Source organism: Prionailurus viverrinus, chromosome B3, assembly GCF_022837055.1.
Source record: "Prionailurus viverrinus isolate Anna chromosome B3, UM_Priviv_1.0, whole genome shotgun sequence".
Lineage (NCBI taxonomy): Eukaryota > Metazoa > Chordata > Mammalia > Carnivora > Felidae > Prionailurus > Prionailurus viverrinus.
In genome coordinates, this window is record NC_062566.1 from 29,284,147 (window position 1) to 29,299,681 (window position 15,535).

Sequence of the window (15,535 nt, forward strand, 5' to 3'; positions counted from 1 at the left end):
GAAGGTAAGGTATGATTCTCAGTGAGCTTATAGTTCTAAGGAGAGGATAATGGTATGTTGATAAAGTTTAAGATTCATGGTTCTGAGTTAAGGTAGGTAACAGAATTTAATGATAAAGTAGTCACATCATGTGGTTATTCAAGCAAAATTAAATTTTCATAAACTAACACTGTGCTATCTGTATGGCATACCTCTTTTAACTTAATAACAATTTCTTATCCTTCTAGTGTTGACTTTGTTCTGTATAATAGTTAAAAATTTTTTTAACGTTTATTTATTTTTTAGAGACAGAGTGTGAGTGAGAGAGGGGGAGAGAGAGCGAGGGAGACACAGAATCCAAAGTAGGCTCCAGGCTCTGAGCTGACAGCACAGAGCCTCACGCGGGGCTTGAACTTATGAACCATGAGGTCATGACCTGAGCCGAAGTTGGATGCTTAACTGACTGAGCCACCCAGGCACCCCACTGTTTTGTATAACAGTTTTAAAACTAAGATAGTAGATGAAAGCTACAGAGGGATTTCAGAAAGGAAATTTGCTAACCAGGAGAAACCATCTCAGTATCAAACAAAGTAATGGGATCTTCATCACTTAGTAGCTACTTATCAGGTATTTTATAATGATTAGAATAAAAGGTCCCTTCTAAGACTGATTTTAAAGATTTGGGGATGTAGTATTTTCCCTTATCAAATCCATCTGTTTTCTTGAGCTAATTCTGCTGCTACTATTCTTAAACATATATCATAGTAGAATATACCCAGTGATTATCAGGGACAGGCTTCTAATTCAGTCTCATATGTTAATTCTTGATAATGCTATTAATTAGGATAGGCAGAAAAACATTGATAATGTTGTTTTAGGAATTGGATAAGATCTGGAAATATTTATGTGATTTTCTAGAATTCTTTGACTTGGCTTGTTAGGCTATATTTCATGTTGTACTTTAAGACTGTTGCCATGGGATGTCTGCTCGGAATTGAAATGTAATCCTGTTGTTTTATCTTAAGTGTCAACAAGGAAGCCTTAAACAGTGGAAATCCTCTACTCCATAAACAAGATGAGCCAAATTGGAAACCTGTGAAATTAACTGGGCCGGGCCAAGGAGAGGTAAGTATTGAACTTTATCTCTCTTATGCAAAATAGATGCACCTATTTTAGAAATTATTATTCTTATAAGTAGAGCACCTCATTTATGCATTTACTCCCAAGTGTTTATGGGAAAGAAGCAATGAGTTAAGTCTGTTATACTTAGGGAAGTGTACTTTTGGGAGGGAATGGTGACTAAAATCCCAGATTATGTTTACAAAAAAGATGTTGCTTAAAGAAAGAAGGCAATTTATGCAAGTGGCTTTGGTGACATATTATGGCGGTGAAAGATGTCTTCCTTGGCTATGGAGAACAGTGTAGACTTAGCTTCCATTTGTGTTTTGTCCAGAGTAATGTATATGGATTGCTTTTGGTTATCTCTGTCACTTCTAGAAGAGAGGATACAGTGGGGTGGAGGGATGTTTCAAGAAATTCATGAGCTCTCAGATGTCTTTCATTGGCATCGTCTCCAAAAAAAACCAAAACAAAACATTGTTGTGTTATTTGTTTTATCATTTGGTCAAGCAGGTTGCCAGACCGGCCCATAAAAAGAAAGCTCGAATGGCGCGGACGCGCTCCGATTTCTTGACTAGAGGTACTTTTGCCGATGGGGAGGGGGATACAGAGGAAGATGATTACGATGACATTATTGAGCCCCTTCTCTCCCTTGATCAAGCGTCTCACTCTGAGCTAGGGCCTGCACCCAGCCTGGGTCAGGCCTCTCACAGTGACTCCGAAATGGTAATTTTACAGCAATATAAGAAATATAGGGAACAAGCAAATCTGATGGGAATAGTGAGTAGTTTTTGCTAATCTAAAGCTAACCTTCGCGGCTTCTTCCTTGTATAGTGGTTTGTACACGGGAAACCTCAGTGAACACAGCAATAAAACTAAACTTTAATTTAATAGGACCAGATAAAGGGCACTTTAACAGCATATATCAAATCATAAATTAGGGGAAATTAGGGTTATTTAATTTAGCACTAATGTAGAGTTTTTCTATTATATCTTAAAAGGTCTAGATCAGGGGCCGCCAAATTGTTTTCTGTAAAGGGCCAGATAGTAAATATTTAGATGTTGTTGGTCAGCTCTGCTGTTGTAAAGTGAAAATAGCCATAGATAATAAGTAAACAAATAGGACTGTGTTCTAGTAAAACTGTTTACAGAAACAGTGGGCTGTATTTGACTTGCTGGCCGTAGGTTGCTGATTGATCCTTGTGTCTAGTGAATAGTAGGGTATGTTGTTAAATAATCCAATTGCTTTTAACTGAAATGGTACTCTCCTTTTTTTTTTTTTTTTTTGGCCTTTAAGCTTGCTTTCCCTCCACCATTATTTAGTAATAGAAAATAAACATGATTTTTTTTAAGTTTGTTTATTTTGAGACAGAGAGAGAGAGCACACACAAGCAGGAGAAGCTCAGAGAGAAGGAGAGACAGAATCCCAAGCAGGCTTCTCACCATCAGCACAGAGCCCAATGCAGGGCTTGAACCCACGAACTGTGAGATCACAACCTGAGCCGAAATTGAGTTGGACACTTAATTGACTGTGCCACCCAGGCATCCCTAAACATTAATTTTTTAAAAATGTAATGAACAGTGCCAAAAATGTTTTCTTGGACCAACCTAGCCAGGCCAGAAGTCTGTATGTAATGTGAATTTGAATTAATCACAAATTATAACATTGAAGTTATGTTTGAATGAAGCTACACTTAGTCACAATATTTGACCAGGAGTATAACTTTATCATCATATTTCATCCAAAATTAGGTATATATAGTTTGACAAGTATGAATGTATTTATGGATATAAAGTATTTGATTTTGGAATTATCCTGGAAAATATACTATATAAAGAGTCTGTTATGTCTAGTATGTACTAAAACATTATCACTTGTCAAGTGGAGTGATATATATAGTTTATTTCCATGCATATCCTTAATTAAGTTGGGTTTCTAATGTTATTCTTTAGTATATATTCATTACGGGAGAAAAATTTTAGGTTGGTCTTTTGACATATTAAATATTTCATTTTTGAACTGTTGTAAGCTGTTTGTGCCAAAGAATTAAATCTTCTGCTAATTTCTAGAATACCCTCCTTGTCTTTATCTTCCGTTAGATAGACCCCATTTTTAAATGATAATATTGATAATCTAAGAAGAAAAAATAAAATAAAAATAGAAAACTGTATGACTAGGTCTCTAATTAGACAAATGAGTCTTTACCCTGAGCTAAACCTTAGGGCTATAAAAGTTAGAAACAATCTGTGTATCTATTAATATATATATATAATATATATATATTATATATATATATTAATATATATAACTAGAGCCAAGGTAAAGTAACTCCATTTTGGAGGTGCCCTGTTTTTGAGTTATAAATAATGAAACTTACTCTACCATATGATTAGTGGTTAAAGCTGAAATTATGTTACAGAGCAACTAATTTTACTAAAAAGTATTCTTTTTTTTTTTAGTGTAAATAGGGAGCATACTTAAATTATTCTCTAAAATGTACATAGATTTTTCATTTGTGGAAGAACTTAGCATTGTAATTGCTGTTTTGTTCCTGAGAGTTTGCTTTGTTACAAACCTTAGTCCTTTTGGTGGTAGAATTCTTCCTCACTGAAAACTCTTACTGAGATGAGCTGGAGGTTGGGCTTTCTGCTTGGAGCATTTGGCCCCATTAAGGGTTCTAGCTGGTGGCCTCTGCCTATGATTCTGTTCACCTGCTTTTGACGGTCACTGCATGCCAGTAGTTGTAGAGCACTCTGTATCCCTGCACAGTGTATATAGCCCCCTTTCCAGCTTTCTCACTGTCCTTCTGTTTCATCACTAGCTATTTTAGGAACAGGTGGTGGTGTTTGTTTCTGTGGACACTTGCATGAAGCAGCTTTGCTTTCTAGAATATGCTGATAGATAGTATTGGGGTTGGGGGTGGAAAGGGTAGAGACAGTTTAAAATGTGTTTCTGTTTGTTTATCTTGAAAATATGCCGTGTTCTAATGTTATCTGATATGAAGATGAAGACTAATTGTTTGTAAATGGGAATTCTCAAAAATTCAGGTATCTCCAGGATTTTAAATAGGCTTGATTTTCTAGACACGTGGGTTTTTAAAAACTGGATTTTTTTTTTTTTCCTGGACAAAGTGATCCTGTCACTTGCGACATTCTCTAAAAAGAGTGTCATTCAATCTTGGAAGAAGCCGTCTTACCTTTCCACTTGCAAAATAACTGATCCAATGGGATAGAGACAGTTATAAATGAATTACCTGAAGAGGATTTGATAAGCACTACCTCCTGAATTCATCAGTGGTTAATTAAATTAACATTAATTAATTGTTACCTGCTAGGAGGAGTGGAAAGAGTAGCAGTTTCCTTTTTTTTTTTTTAAACTTTCTGCCTTTAATTCTGCCATTTGAATAACTATTTACTCTCTGTATGCTGCTCTCACTCAGTTCTTCTATCCGTTGTGTTGGCTTTTACCCAAGAAGAATATGTTCTGTCACATAATATTTAAAAAAAAGTTTATTTAATGTTTTTATTTATTTTTGAGAGAGAGAGAGAGCGCACAAGTGGGGTAGGGGTAGAGAGCGAGGGAGACACAGAATCAGAAGCAGGTGCCAGGCTCTGAGCTGTCAGCACAGAGCCTGATGTGGAGCTCAAACTTGTGAACCGTGAGATCATGCCCTGAGCTGAAGTCGGACACTTAACTGACTGAGCCACCCTGGTGCCCCTGTCACGTAGTATTTTTAAAACCAATTTTTATATAGTTTTTAGTTTCTCAATATTCTAGATGGTAAGTGAGTTAGTCACATCATTTCTATTCCTTATTAGTAGGGTTGGTATAGGTAACGTTATAGTTTCCTCTGTCATTCCCTAGATGGAAAATAATCATCTCTGTGGGCATGATTCCTAAATAGCTCTCCAAAATTTGTCTTCTTTATCTCCAGTATGATAAATTTCTCATTTTACCCCAAACCTGCTGTCACTTCCTGTTTCTGTTTGTTATTCTCTGAGATATTTACTAGTCCTTGTCTTTGAGAATTTTCCTTCTCACCACCACTCTCTCCGCAAAAAATTGCCAGAAAAACCTGTAGATAGAGCAATGCTAAGGTTTTTAGCTTATTTTACAGTAAAGGAAAATCTACCTTGGCTAGGCCTCAGAAAGGGGAAGCCAGGAGAGGATGTTTATAGAATTTTAGAACCTAGGCTGGTGATTTTGAGATGGGTCTTGCAAATTAGAAATCTGGTTGATATTGAACAGTTCATAACATGAAAGGTTTGGATTGGCAGTCCCAGCACAGCAGCCATACTGTTGAATATACTTAGTATTTATACATGTATTTCCCCTCCCAAAAGTTAGGGATGGTTCATAGCATCGCAACTCTCTGCTCTTTATTTTTTATTTATTTATTTTTTTAATTTTTTTTTCAACGTTTTTTATTTATTTTTGGGACAGAGAAAGACAGAGCATGAACGGGGGAGGGGCAGAGAGAGAGGGAGACACAGAATCGGAAACAGGCTCCAGGCTCCAAGCCATCAGCCCAGAGCCTGACGCGGGGCTCAAACTCACGGACCGCGAGATCGTGACCTGGCTGAAGTCGGACGCTTAGCCGACTGCGCCACCCAGGCGCCCCAGCAACTCTCTGCTCTTTAAAGATTTGGTAGAATTTCCCTATGAAACCATCTTGGATTGGTACATTTTTATGGTGTAATTCGTTACTTCCTATATTTCTTCTAGAGAAATTAGTCTTATAAACTTTCTATCTAAAGGGGTCAATTTTGGTAAATAATTTCTCTTATGAAATTATTCATTTCATCTAATGATTCAGATTTATTTGCATAGAGGTCTGGAAATAATCTCATGATTTTTAAAAATTTTGTTTCAATGGTTATTTCCCTTTTGTCATTTCATATTTTATAGAGTTGTGTTTTTTCATTTTTTTCTTTAAGTTAGCCAATCATTTGTCTTTGTTACTTTTTCCCAAAACAACAGGATTTTTATTTATGATACCTAGTTCCCCACCGCTTCCCCGTTCTCCACTGATTTCTGCTTTTACCTTTATTATTTATTTCCTTATATTTTCTTTTGGTTTACTGTCTTATTTTTCTACATTTTTCGTGGGGAATTTAATTCATTTATTGAAGTTATTTTTATTGATACAGGTTTTTAAGGCTGTGAATTTTCTTCTGATCACTACTTTAGTTATATCTTGTTTATTCTAATGTGTTTAAGTCTTCAATTACTTTTTGGAAATCTGTAATTTCAGTTTATGTTATTTTTTACCCAAAACTTGCTCAATAAAAATCTTTTAGTTTTCAGAGGAAGAACCTTTTTCTTTTTTAGCTTTTTTTTAAATTTCTAGTTTTATTGTATTGTGATTAAAGAGTATTTGTAATGCTTCTAGTTGATCAAATTTATTGGTTATATTCTTTGTTACTTAATATGTGGTTAGTTTTTGTGAATGCACCTTTTGCATTTTTTAAGAAGGTATATATTATGTGTTCAGAATGTAAAATTTCAAAATATAACCATAATTTCTTCCTTACTGATTAGGTTGTTTACCTTCTATATACTTACTATTGTTTATACAGCTATCTTTTACAGAGACTGTTATGTTAAAGTTTCCTATTATTCATTGTGAATTGTGGCTTTTGGTATCAAAAAGTGTCCTTTGTCACATTCAGTGCTTGTTGCTTGAATTCTACTTAAATAATAGTATTATAGCCTCTGTTTTCTTAATTATTTCCATTTGCCTAGAGTACTTTTACTCATCCCTTTATTTTTAGCCTTTCTGAACCCTTTTGCTTTAGATGTGTTTTGTATGTATTATAGTTGCTTCCTACTTTGTGAACCAAATTAAAATTTTTTTTACCATATCGATGAGTTAAATCTATTTATATTTATTGATACAACTGATAGCTTTGGTCTCAACTCTTATAATTTTATGTTGTTATTCTGCATTGTGTTAAATTTGCTGTTTGTTACTTTTTTATTTCACTTTTTAAAATTTATTTTGATATGAGGTGGTGTGTTCTTTTCTTTGGGTTTGTATATAACTTTTAAAAAATGCCCTTAATTTACCATATTTTATTTTATTTTTATTTTTTTATTTACTTTTTTAACATTTATTTATTACTGAGAGACAGAGGGAGACAGTACATGAGCACAGGAGGGGCAGAGAGAGGAGGAGACAGAATCAGAAGCAGGCTCCAGGCTCTGAGCTGTTAGTACAGAGCCTGACATGGGGCCCGAACTCACAAACCATGAGATCATGACCTGAGCCGAAGTCGGACGCTCAACTAACTGAGCCACCCAGGCACCCCTAATTTACCATATTTTAATCTATTATTCTCCAGTTAGTCATTTATAAAAAGTATTTTTTAATTCTCACCTGTTTTGGCACAACTATCAAATTATTCTGGTCTCTACCTTTCCTCTGTTTTTTAGGCTTTTACTTCTACTTTGTCAGAACATTTAATTTTACATATTCTTTCACTCTAGTGTCCATCTTTATTTTTTGTCTTAGATCTATTAAATATCTGAAATGATCACATCAAATATTTTGCTGAAGTTTCCATATTTATCTCTTGATTGGTTGTAGCTCTGCTCCTAATACTTTACTCAGGAAGGCTCATAGCTCTGGCATTCCCTTGATATTTGAAGGGACATCTTGGCTACATATAAAATCCTTGATTCATACTTTACTTGATTTATACCTGAGGTTTTGAAAATGCTATTTTATTGTCTCACTTTGTTATTTTTGGAAGTCTGTTACCAGACTAATTGTCTTGCTGTTTCAAAGAGTTATTGGCTCTGTTTACTTGGAGACTTCCAGAATTTTTTTTCTTTATATCTAAAAGTTAGGATATGTCTTCAACTTCATCATCACAGGTGAGTTATCCCATATACCTGCAGGACTTGTGTGTGTGTGTGTGTGTGTGTGTGTGTACGCATGTGTGTGTATAAATTCAGGTTTTGCCTTATTTTTGAAACACTTTCTTGGATTACAGTTTTAGATATTGTGTTCCATCCATTGTTTTGTTTTTCTTGTGTAGGGACCCCAATTATTTTTTCTTTTCTTGTCTTCCAACTCAACTACCTTCTCTTCTGACTCTTTTCACTCATTTCTTTATATCACTTTACATTCTTTATTATCTTTCTTTATATCAAAAACAAAAACATTTCACTCATTTCTTTATATCACTTTACATTCTTTATTATCTTTCTGCCTTTGTTCAGTCCCTTTTAAATTTGCATTTGTGTATTTTCTCCCTTGGGCATCTTCTAAGTATTCTTTACTATCTTTTTATTTCTTTCCTGAGTTCATTTGACTCTTTTCACTTCTTCCTGGTTTTTCTAGGAAGGGGGGAGCTCATTTCTGTTTTTAATTTTTGAATTTCTGATTAATATGGTATTTCATATATGAAGTTATTAAATTCATTTTTGATTTACAGTTTTCTACTTCATGCTTGGTTTTGGTCAGTGGGAGATGGGTTAATCAACTGCATTGTTTTGGTTTTAATTTTCTTTGTTTTCTTATTGTAACTTGTGTAGATTTTGTATGTCTTAATTTCTGCATGTTCATTTGGGATAGTTTATAAGTAACTTGATTTCAAAGGCTTCCTCTTCTGTCAGTGTAACAAAGAAAAATTTATTTTACAGGCAGCCTCTTTTGGGTCTGGTAGGTGTGTGAGTGCGTGTGTGTGTGTGTGTGTGTGTGTGTGTGGTGAAGGCATTGTTGTGTCTTTCATTTTTTACTTCTTTTTTGCCTTGCTAGATTCTAAATTTTACCCTTCTGCTTCTTTTCCTTTTCACTACTCAATCTCCAGAAGGCACCCCTTCCTTCTTTTTTACCTTCATTTTCCTCAGAAGCAGTGATTTTAAAAATATGTCACCTTGGTGGCACCTGGTGGCTCAGTTCATTAAGCGTCCGACTTTGGCTCAGGTCGTGATCTCGCGGTTTGTGGGTTCGAACCCTGTGTCAGGATCTGTGCTGACAGCTCAGAGCCTGGAACCTGCTTCGGATTCTCTCTCTCTCTCTCTCTCTCTCTGTCTCTCTCTCTCTCTCTCTCTCTTTTTTCTTTCTCTCTGCCCCTCCCTCACTCATGCTCTGTCTCTCATGCAAAAATAAACATTAAAAAAAAAAAAAGTCACCTTGAATCCCATGCAGTTTTAAGTCCTTTCTTTTTAGTCAGTTCTCTGATCTCCTAGTGCTCAATATTTGTCAGTTTTGAGTCACTATAGATGGATTGATTTTTTTTTTCCTCCTTGTCAGTCATATACTGTTATTTCTTTGCGTGCCTAGAAATAGACATTATTGGATGCCTGACATTGTGAGTTTTGTCTTACTGGGTGCTGAATACTTTTGTATTTAATTAATATTCTTGAGACTGTTATTTCCAGTAATGTTCTAGAGCTTGGTTCCAGAAGCAATTTGTTCCTAAGCAATCAGGTCTTCCTTTTAAGATTTGTTAGTTACACTGTATTGAATATTGGAAATTTTCTAAAAGAGTAGCTTTCAGGTGCTCTCACTGCCAAAAAACAAACAATGTGAGGAGGTGATATGTTAATTAGTCTGACTGTAGTGATTTTAATATTTATATGTAAATTGAACTATGTTCTATACTTAATATACAATTTTTATTAAATAAAACAAAGATTTGTTAGGCTTAAACAGAGCAATAGTTCACTTAGGGCTCATTATTGACTATTGAGGCAAGATCCTCTGTGTACTTCACCCAGTGCCCTGGGAATCATAAAGTTATGTATTCTGACTCTTGGGTACAGGCACTATTACTGGGATTTCATAGGTGTGGGATTCTATTTCCTTTAAACCTTTCAGGTGATCCTTTGCCTGGTCTTGGGTAGTTGTCTGACACAGAAGTATTGATAAGTACTCAGCTAAATAGTTTCTGAAGATCTCTAGAGTTCTTTATTTGTGCATCGCTTTCCTCTTCAGTACTCTGCCTTTTGGTCCGTAGTCAACCTTGGTCTTTCTGGACTTCAGCTTCATGTGTCCGACTCAGAGAGTCTGACAGGGTTCACCTGGATTCCCCCTCCCTGTGTAACAGCCTGGAAACTGTCTCAAGGCATTAGGCTGGGGAAAATGAAAGACTTTACTTCCTTTGTTTCCCATCTCTCAGGGATAACTGTCCATCATCTAGATAACTGCTGGTTCTTACTATTTTGTGGGAATTTGTGTTTTGTTTTTGTTTTTGGTTGTTTCAGACAAGAGGATAAAACAGGTCCCTGTTAATTCTTCTTGGCCAGAAGCAGAAGTCTGTTCTTTAAATTTTAGCAACCCATGTTATTTTCTATTTATGTTGATAAGGCCATAGTCAAGCAGACTAAAAGGCTAAAGAAAAGTACTATAATTATAGAAAAATGAAATACTAGGAAATGATTTGAATAGGTAACAAGAAATTTTCTCCTCCAAATTTTAAAGGGGCACATTGTAAACAAATGGAACAAAAATTGCCGATTGAAATTCAGGCCCCCGTTTGATAAAGCTATGTAAGTTGTTTGTATAGAGCATTAGTGGTGATAATGATCTTTAATTGTTTGGTCTTTGTTTTTGCTTTTGTTTTTTTTTTCCTTCTAGATTTTTAAAATCCTTGACTGAGTATAATAAGAATCTATAATAGCAAGTTAGGCCATAATAATTATTAACTTATAGGGACAAATAAAAGGCATGAAAGACTACTTAGTATTCTAGATTTATCAGATCCTGGATCTTTTGTCTGTATCTTTAGTTGGCTTTGACTTCTTTCATACCTTTCCATTTGATATTCATTGTTAAGTTGTCAGAAAACATGAGCTGGTAGGTCCTATTCAGCATTTCATTGACCCAAGTTCTTTTTACTTCAGATTAGGAAGTTAATAGAGTTTTTACTAGGTTCTTTTATTTCAATGAATTGCTAAATAATATGAATGTATTTGTATATATTTTTCATAGATATAATTCTCAAATTCTATAACTTGAGTTTTAATTACAGTGCTGTTATAGTTACTTGGTTTTAAAGTCTTCCATATATGTAATTATTACAGACATCACAGCGATTTTCTTCAGTTGATGAAGAAACAAAGCTTCATAAGACTATGTCTCAAGGAGAGATTACAAAATTGGCAGTGAGGCAGAAGGCTTCAGATTCGGATATAAGGTATATACACTGAGTTAATAGGGGTGATATCATTTTATTTACTAATCAACTATAGTTTATGCTTAGCCTCTTTTAAAAAGCATAGTTGATAGAGCAGCTAGTTTTGAAATTTATTTTTCAACAAATATTAAGTACTTACTATGTGACAGGCATCTGATAGTTCAGATTTACATGATGAGCTTTATGTTTCTGTATGTTTAGCAGTGTGATTTGGACAAAGTCTTTAAATCATTATACAACTTGTGATTTTTTTTGTTGTCAGAAAGGGAGATTAGACCAGATGAGAGTGACCATATTTTCCAGCTTTGGATTTGGATTCTGTTCTCTGAGTTAAAGTGTTTTACAAACAGAACTGGAAAAGACTGTCAGGAAATAATTCTATTCCCTTTAAGAGAATATATGGAGTTCTTATTTGACAAGTAAATATCTTTGTCTCTTATTGTGTTACAGAAGGCAATTGGGCCTTCACTGAACACCTGAAGATTACATTGAAATCTTTCTGGTTCTTAGTCCTACTAAAGACCACTTCCTTAATGTCTGTAGAGGCATAATCCAAGATAATGCAAATCCTGACCAGATTATGTTAGAGATCAAATTTTGGGAAAAAGATATACCATAATAGAAAGAACATATGGCTGGAGATAGCAGATTAAATATATAAATTTAATTTCTACTTCCTCCTCCAAAATTGTAAAAATGATAAAACCTGTGCAGGTCAAACAACAACAAACAATAAAACAATGAGAGACAACAATAGTAAAATTGTGGAATCCAAAAAGGAAATAGACAAATTTTAAATGTCTTAATAGAAGAAAGCTGAATCATAAACCAACTGGGTAGACCTGAGAAAGAAGCCTCTGGCTGACTGATCTTCCCCAATCATAGCAGAAAGCTGGAAATTTATTCTCTGGAAAGGATAAAATAGAAGATCTCTTTACTTGGAGTTCTCAGATACATTTGAGGACTGGGGTACATATTTGGAATAAGGAGATTTAATGAATGTTTACATACTGAATATTAAGATTCCACTCAGTTTCCACATTTCACATATCCCCTTGGCAAATCGTTCAAAAAGTCTTTGGGACATTTGTACAACTCCTAGGAAAGACCAGAGGTATTGGTATCAGAGGCTCGCCCTACAAAATGGACTAGCCAGATAACCATACAAGGAAGACCAGTTTGGAAGCTCCACCAATGCACACTAGAACTTCCAAATAGTGCTTTTTTTCAGCCCTGTATTTTATCACTGCATTTGAAGAAACATCTTAATTTTTTTTTTTTTTACATGTATTTATTTTTGAGAGACAGAAACAGAGCACAAGTGGGGGAGGGGCAGAGAGAGAAGAAGACACAGAATCCGAAACAGGCTCCAGGCTCTGAGCTGTCAGCACAGAGCCCGACGCAGGGCTCAAAGTCACAAACTGCCAAATCATGACCTGAGCCGAAGTAGGACATTTAACCGACTGAGCCTCCCATGCACCCCTGAAGAAACATCTTATATTAAAGAAACTAAAACTAATGGATATAATACAACTTGGAAGAAATAAACTATGCAGGGGAAAGGGAACTTCAAGACAGACAAGTGAAACTAATCAGCAAACCTGCATAAATAAATATAACTGCATACATGGAACCAAACAAAGTGCATGAAAGACAAACATTCATTATTAAAAGAGCCTTCGAAAACTAAAAATATGATAACATAAAGAAAGAACTAGAATAGTTGGAAAGAAAGTTAAGGACATATCTCAGAAGGTTGAAGAAAAAGACAAAGAAATGGAAGACACAAGAAAAGGTTAAGAAAATCGCTTTGGGCTGTAATCATCAAAACAATATGGTACTGGCTCAGGAACAGACACATAGCTCAGTGGAACAGATAGAGAACCCAGAAATGGACCCACAAATGTGTGGCCAACTAATCTTTGACAAAGCAAGAAAGAATATCCATTGGAAAAAAAGACAGTCTCTTGAGCAAATGGTGTTGAAAAAGCTGGACAGCAACATGGAGAAAAATGAACCTGGACCACTTTCATATCATACATACAAGAAAACCCAAAATTAGTGAAAGGCCTAAATGTAAGACAGGAAGCCATCAAAACCCTAGAGGAGAAAACAGGCAACAACTTCTTTGACCTCGGCTGCAGCAACTTCTTACTTGACATGTTTCCAGAAGCAAGGGAAACAAAACAAAAATGAACTATTGGGACCTCCTTAACATAAAAGCTTGTGCATAGTGAAGGAAATAATCAACAAAACTAAAAGGCAACCTATGGAATGAAAGAAAGTACTTGCAAATGACATTATCTGATAAAGGGTTAGTATCTGAAATATATAAAGAACGTATATAAAACTCAACACTCAAAAAATGAATAATCCAGTTAAAAAATGGACAGGAGAAATGAATAGACATTTTTCCAAAGAAGACATCCAGATGGCTAACAGACACATTAAAACATGCTCAGCATCACGGATCATCAGGAAATACAAACTAAAGCTATAAGGAGATATCATCTCACACCTGCCAGAATGGCTAAAATCAACAAGATAAGAAATAGCAGGTGTTGGTGAGGATGTAGAGAAGGGGGAACCCTTTTACACTGTTGGTAGGAATGCAAACTGGTGCAGCACTCTGGAAAACAGTATGAGGTTCATCTAAAACTTAAAAATAGAACTACCCTATGATCCAGCAATTGCAGTACTAGGTATTTACCTAAAGGATACAAAAATGCTGATTCAAAAGGATACATGCACCCTGATGTTTAAAGCAACATTATCTACAATAGCCAAATTATGATAAATAGCTTAAGTGTCCGTTGATGATTAGATAAAGAAGATGTGGTATATATACGCAATGGAATACTACTCAGCCATCAAAAAGAATGAAATCATGCCATTTGCAGCAATATGGATGGAGCTAGAGAGTACTGTGCTAAGTAAAATAAGTCAGAGAAAGACAAATACTGAATGATTTCATTCATATGTGAAATTTAAGAAACAAAACAAATGAGCAACAGGGAGAAAAAAAAAGGGAGACAGACTAAGAAACAGACTCTTAATTATAGAGAACAAACCAGTGGTTACCAAAGGGAAGGTGGGTGAGGAATGGGCGAAATAGGTGATGGGATTAAGGAGTGCACTTGTTGTGATAAACACTGGGTGTTATATGGAAGTGTTGAATCACTGTATTGTACACCTGAAATGAATATTGCATTGTATGTTAACTGGACTTTAAAAAAAGAAAAGATCAGAACATAGAGCAGTTCAGAAGATCCAGTGACCCACATTAATAGGAAGTTCAGAAAGACTGAACAAAGAAAATAAAGAGGACCAATCATTAATAAAGTAATTTAAATAAGTTTCATAGAACTGAAGGACATGGGTTTCTAGATTGATAGCACCCAATGATTGCCCAACATAATGGATGAAAACAGACCCGTACTAAAAGACATGTCATTGTAAAACAATAGGGACGAAAGGAATTTACATAATGATGATGGATGAAAGTAGCTTTTCAAATGATGTTTGTACAAGTACTGAGGGAAACCATGCCAGATTAGAGCAGATTAGAAGGCTCTGGGAGAGATTTCTTAAAGAAATGGAGTACTTACTGTGTTTGAACATGTTGAAAAGAGATGTACACAACTAGGAAAGCATTTCGAAGTGAATTGTATGTGGATAAGTGAGCAAATGTAAAGCAAAACATTAACTCTAGAGAAAAAAATAGGTTATACAGGGAATTACATGCCTTAGTTGTGAATATTATTTGTGTAATAAAAAGTGGCTGTTACTACAAGAAAATATTATATATTGAGCTAACTCAAATTGCCATTTGATTCTGTTGGGGGCATACCTGTCTGTGGAGAGTGTAGAACAGGAGTGTTGGAACATGCTTAATCATTACTTGTGGTCACAAGGATGGCAGCAATATAAGTATGGTAAATATTAAAAAGTTAAATCAATTCAAAAGGGTTGCCTCCAGGGATCAGAAAAGGAATGAGATGGCAGAAGGATGCTGTCCTTTGTAATAAGCCTTGTAGAACAACTTCTCTTTACAGTATATGGATGTGTAAGTTTAGTAATAGGCTTTAAAGAAAGGAACAAAAGAAAAAAGAATGTGGGTTTCAAAACCAGATAGACCTGTTTTTAACTTTCAGCTTCATCAGTCCTCTGAGCCTCAGTTTGCTCATGGGTAAAAAGTAAGGATGATAATAATAGCTATTTATCATAGTAGTTGTGAAAATTAGGTATATCAAAAAGGCATATCATGCTTGACTCCTGGTAGATGCTT

The 15,535-nt window shown here is 35.1% G+C and overlaps 1 protein-coding gene across 7 annotated transcripts in view; it reads left to right on the forward strand.

The window, feature by feature from the left end:
- MYO9A (myosin IXA) overlaps positions 1 to 15,535 on the forward strand; it is a 273,152-nt gene that overhangs the window by 173,201 nt on the left and 84,416 nt on the right. For 5 of the 7 annotated variants that reach the window (XM_047861621.1, XM_047861626.1, XM_047861625.1 and 2 more), the window contains 3 exons: positions 1,005 to 1,104; positions 1,609 to 1,824; positions 11,135 to 11,247. In XM_047861621.1, the coding sequence (XP_047717577.1) occupies positions 1,005 to 1,104; positions 1,609 to 1,824; positions 11,135 to 11,247 (429 nt within the window). The remainder of the gene's footprint in view (positions 1 to 1,004; positions 1,105 to 1,608; positions 1,825 to 11,134; positions 11,248 to 15,535) is intronic. The other 2 variants (XM_047861624.1, XM_047861627.1) reach the window with 2 other exon arrangements.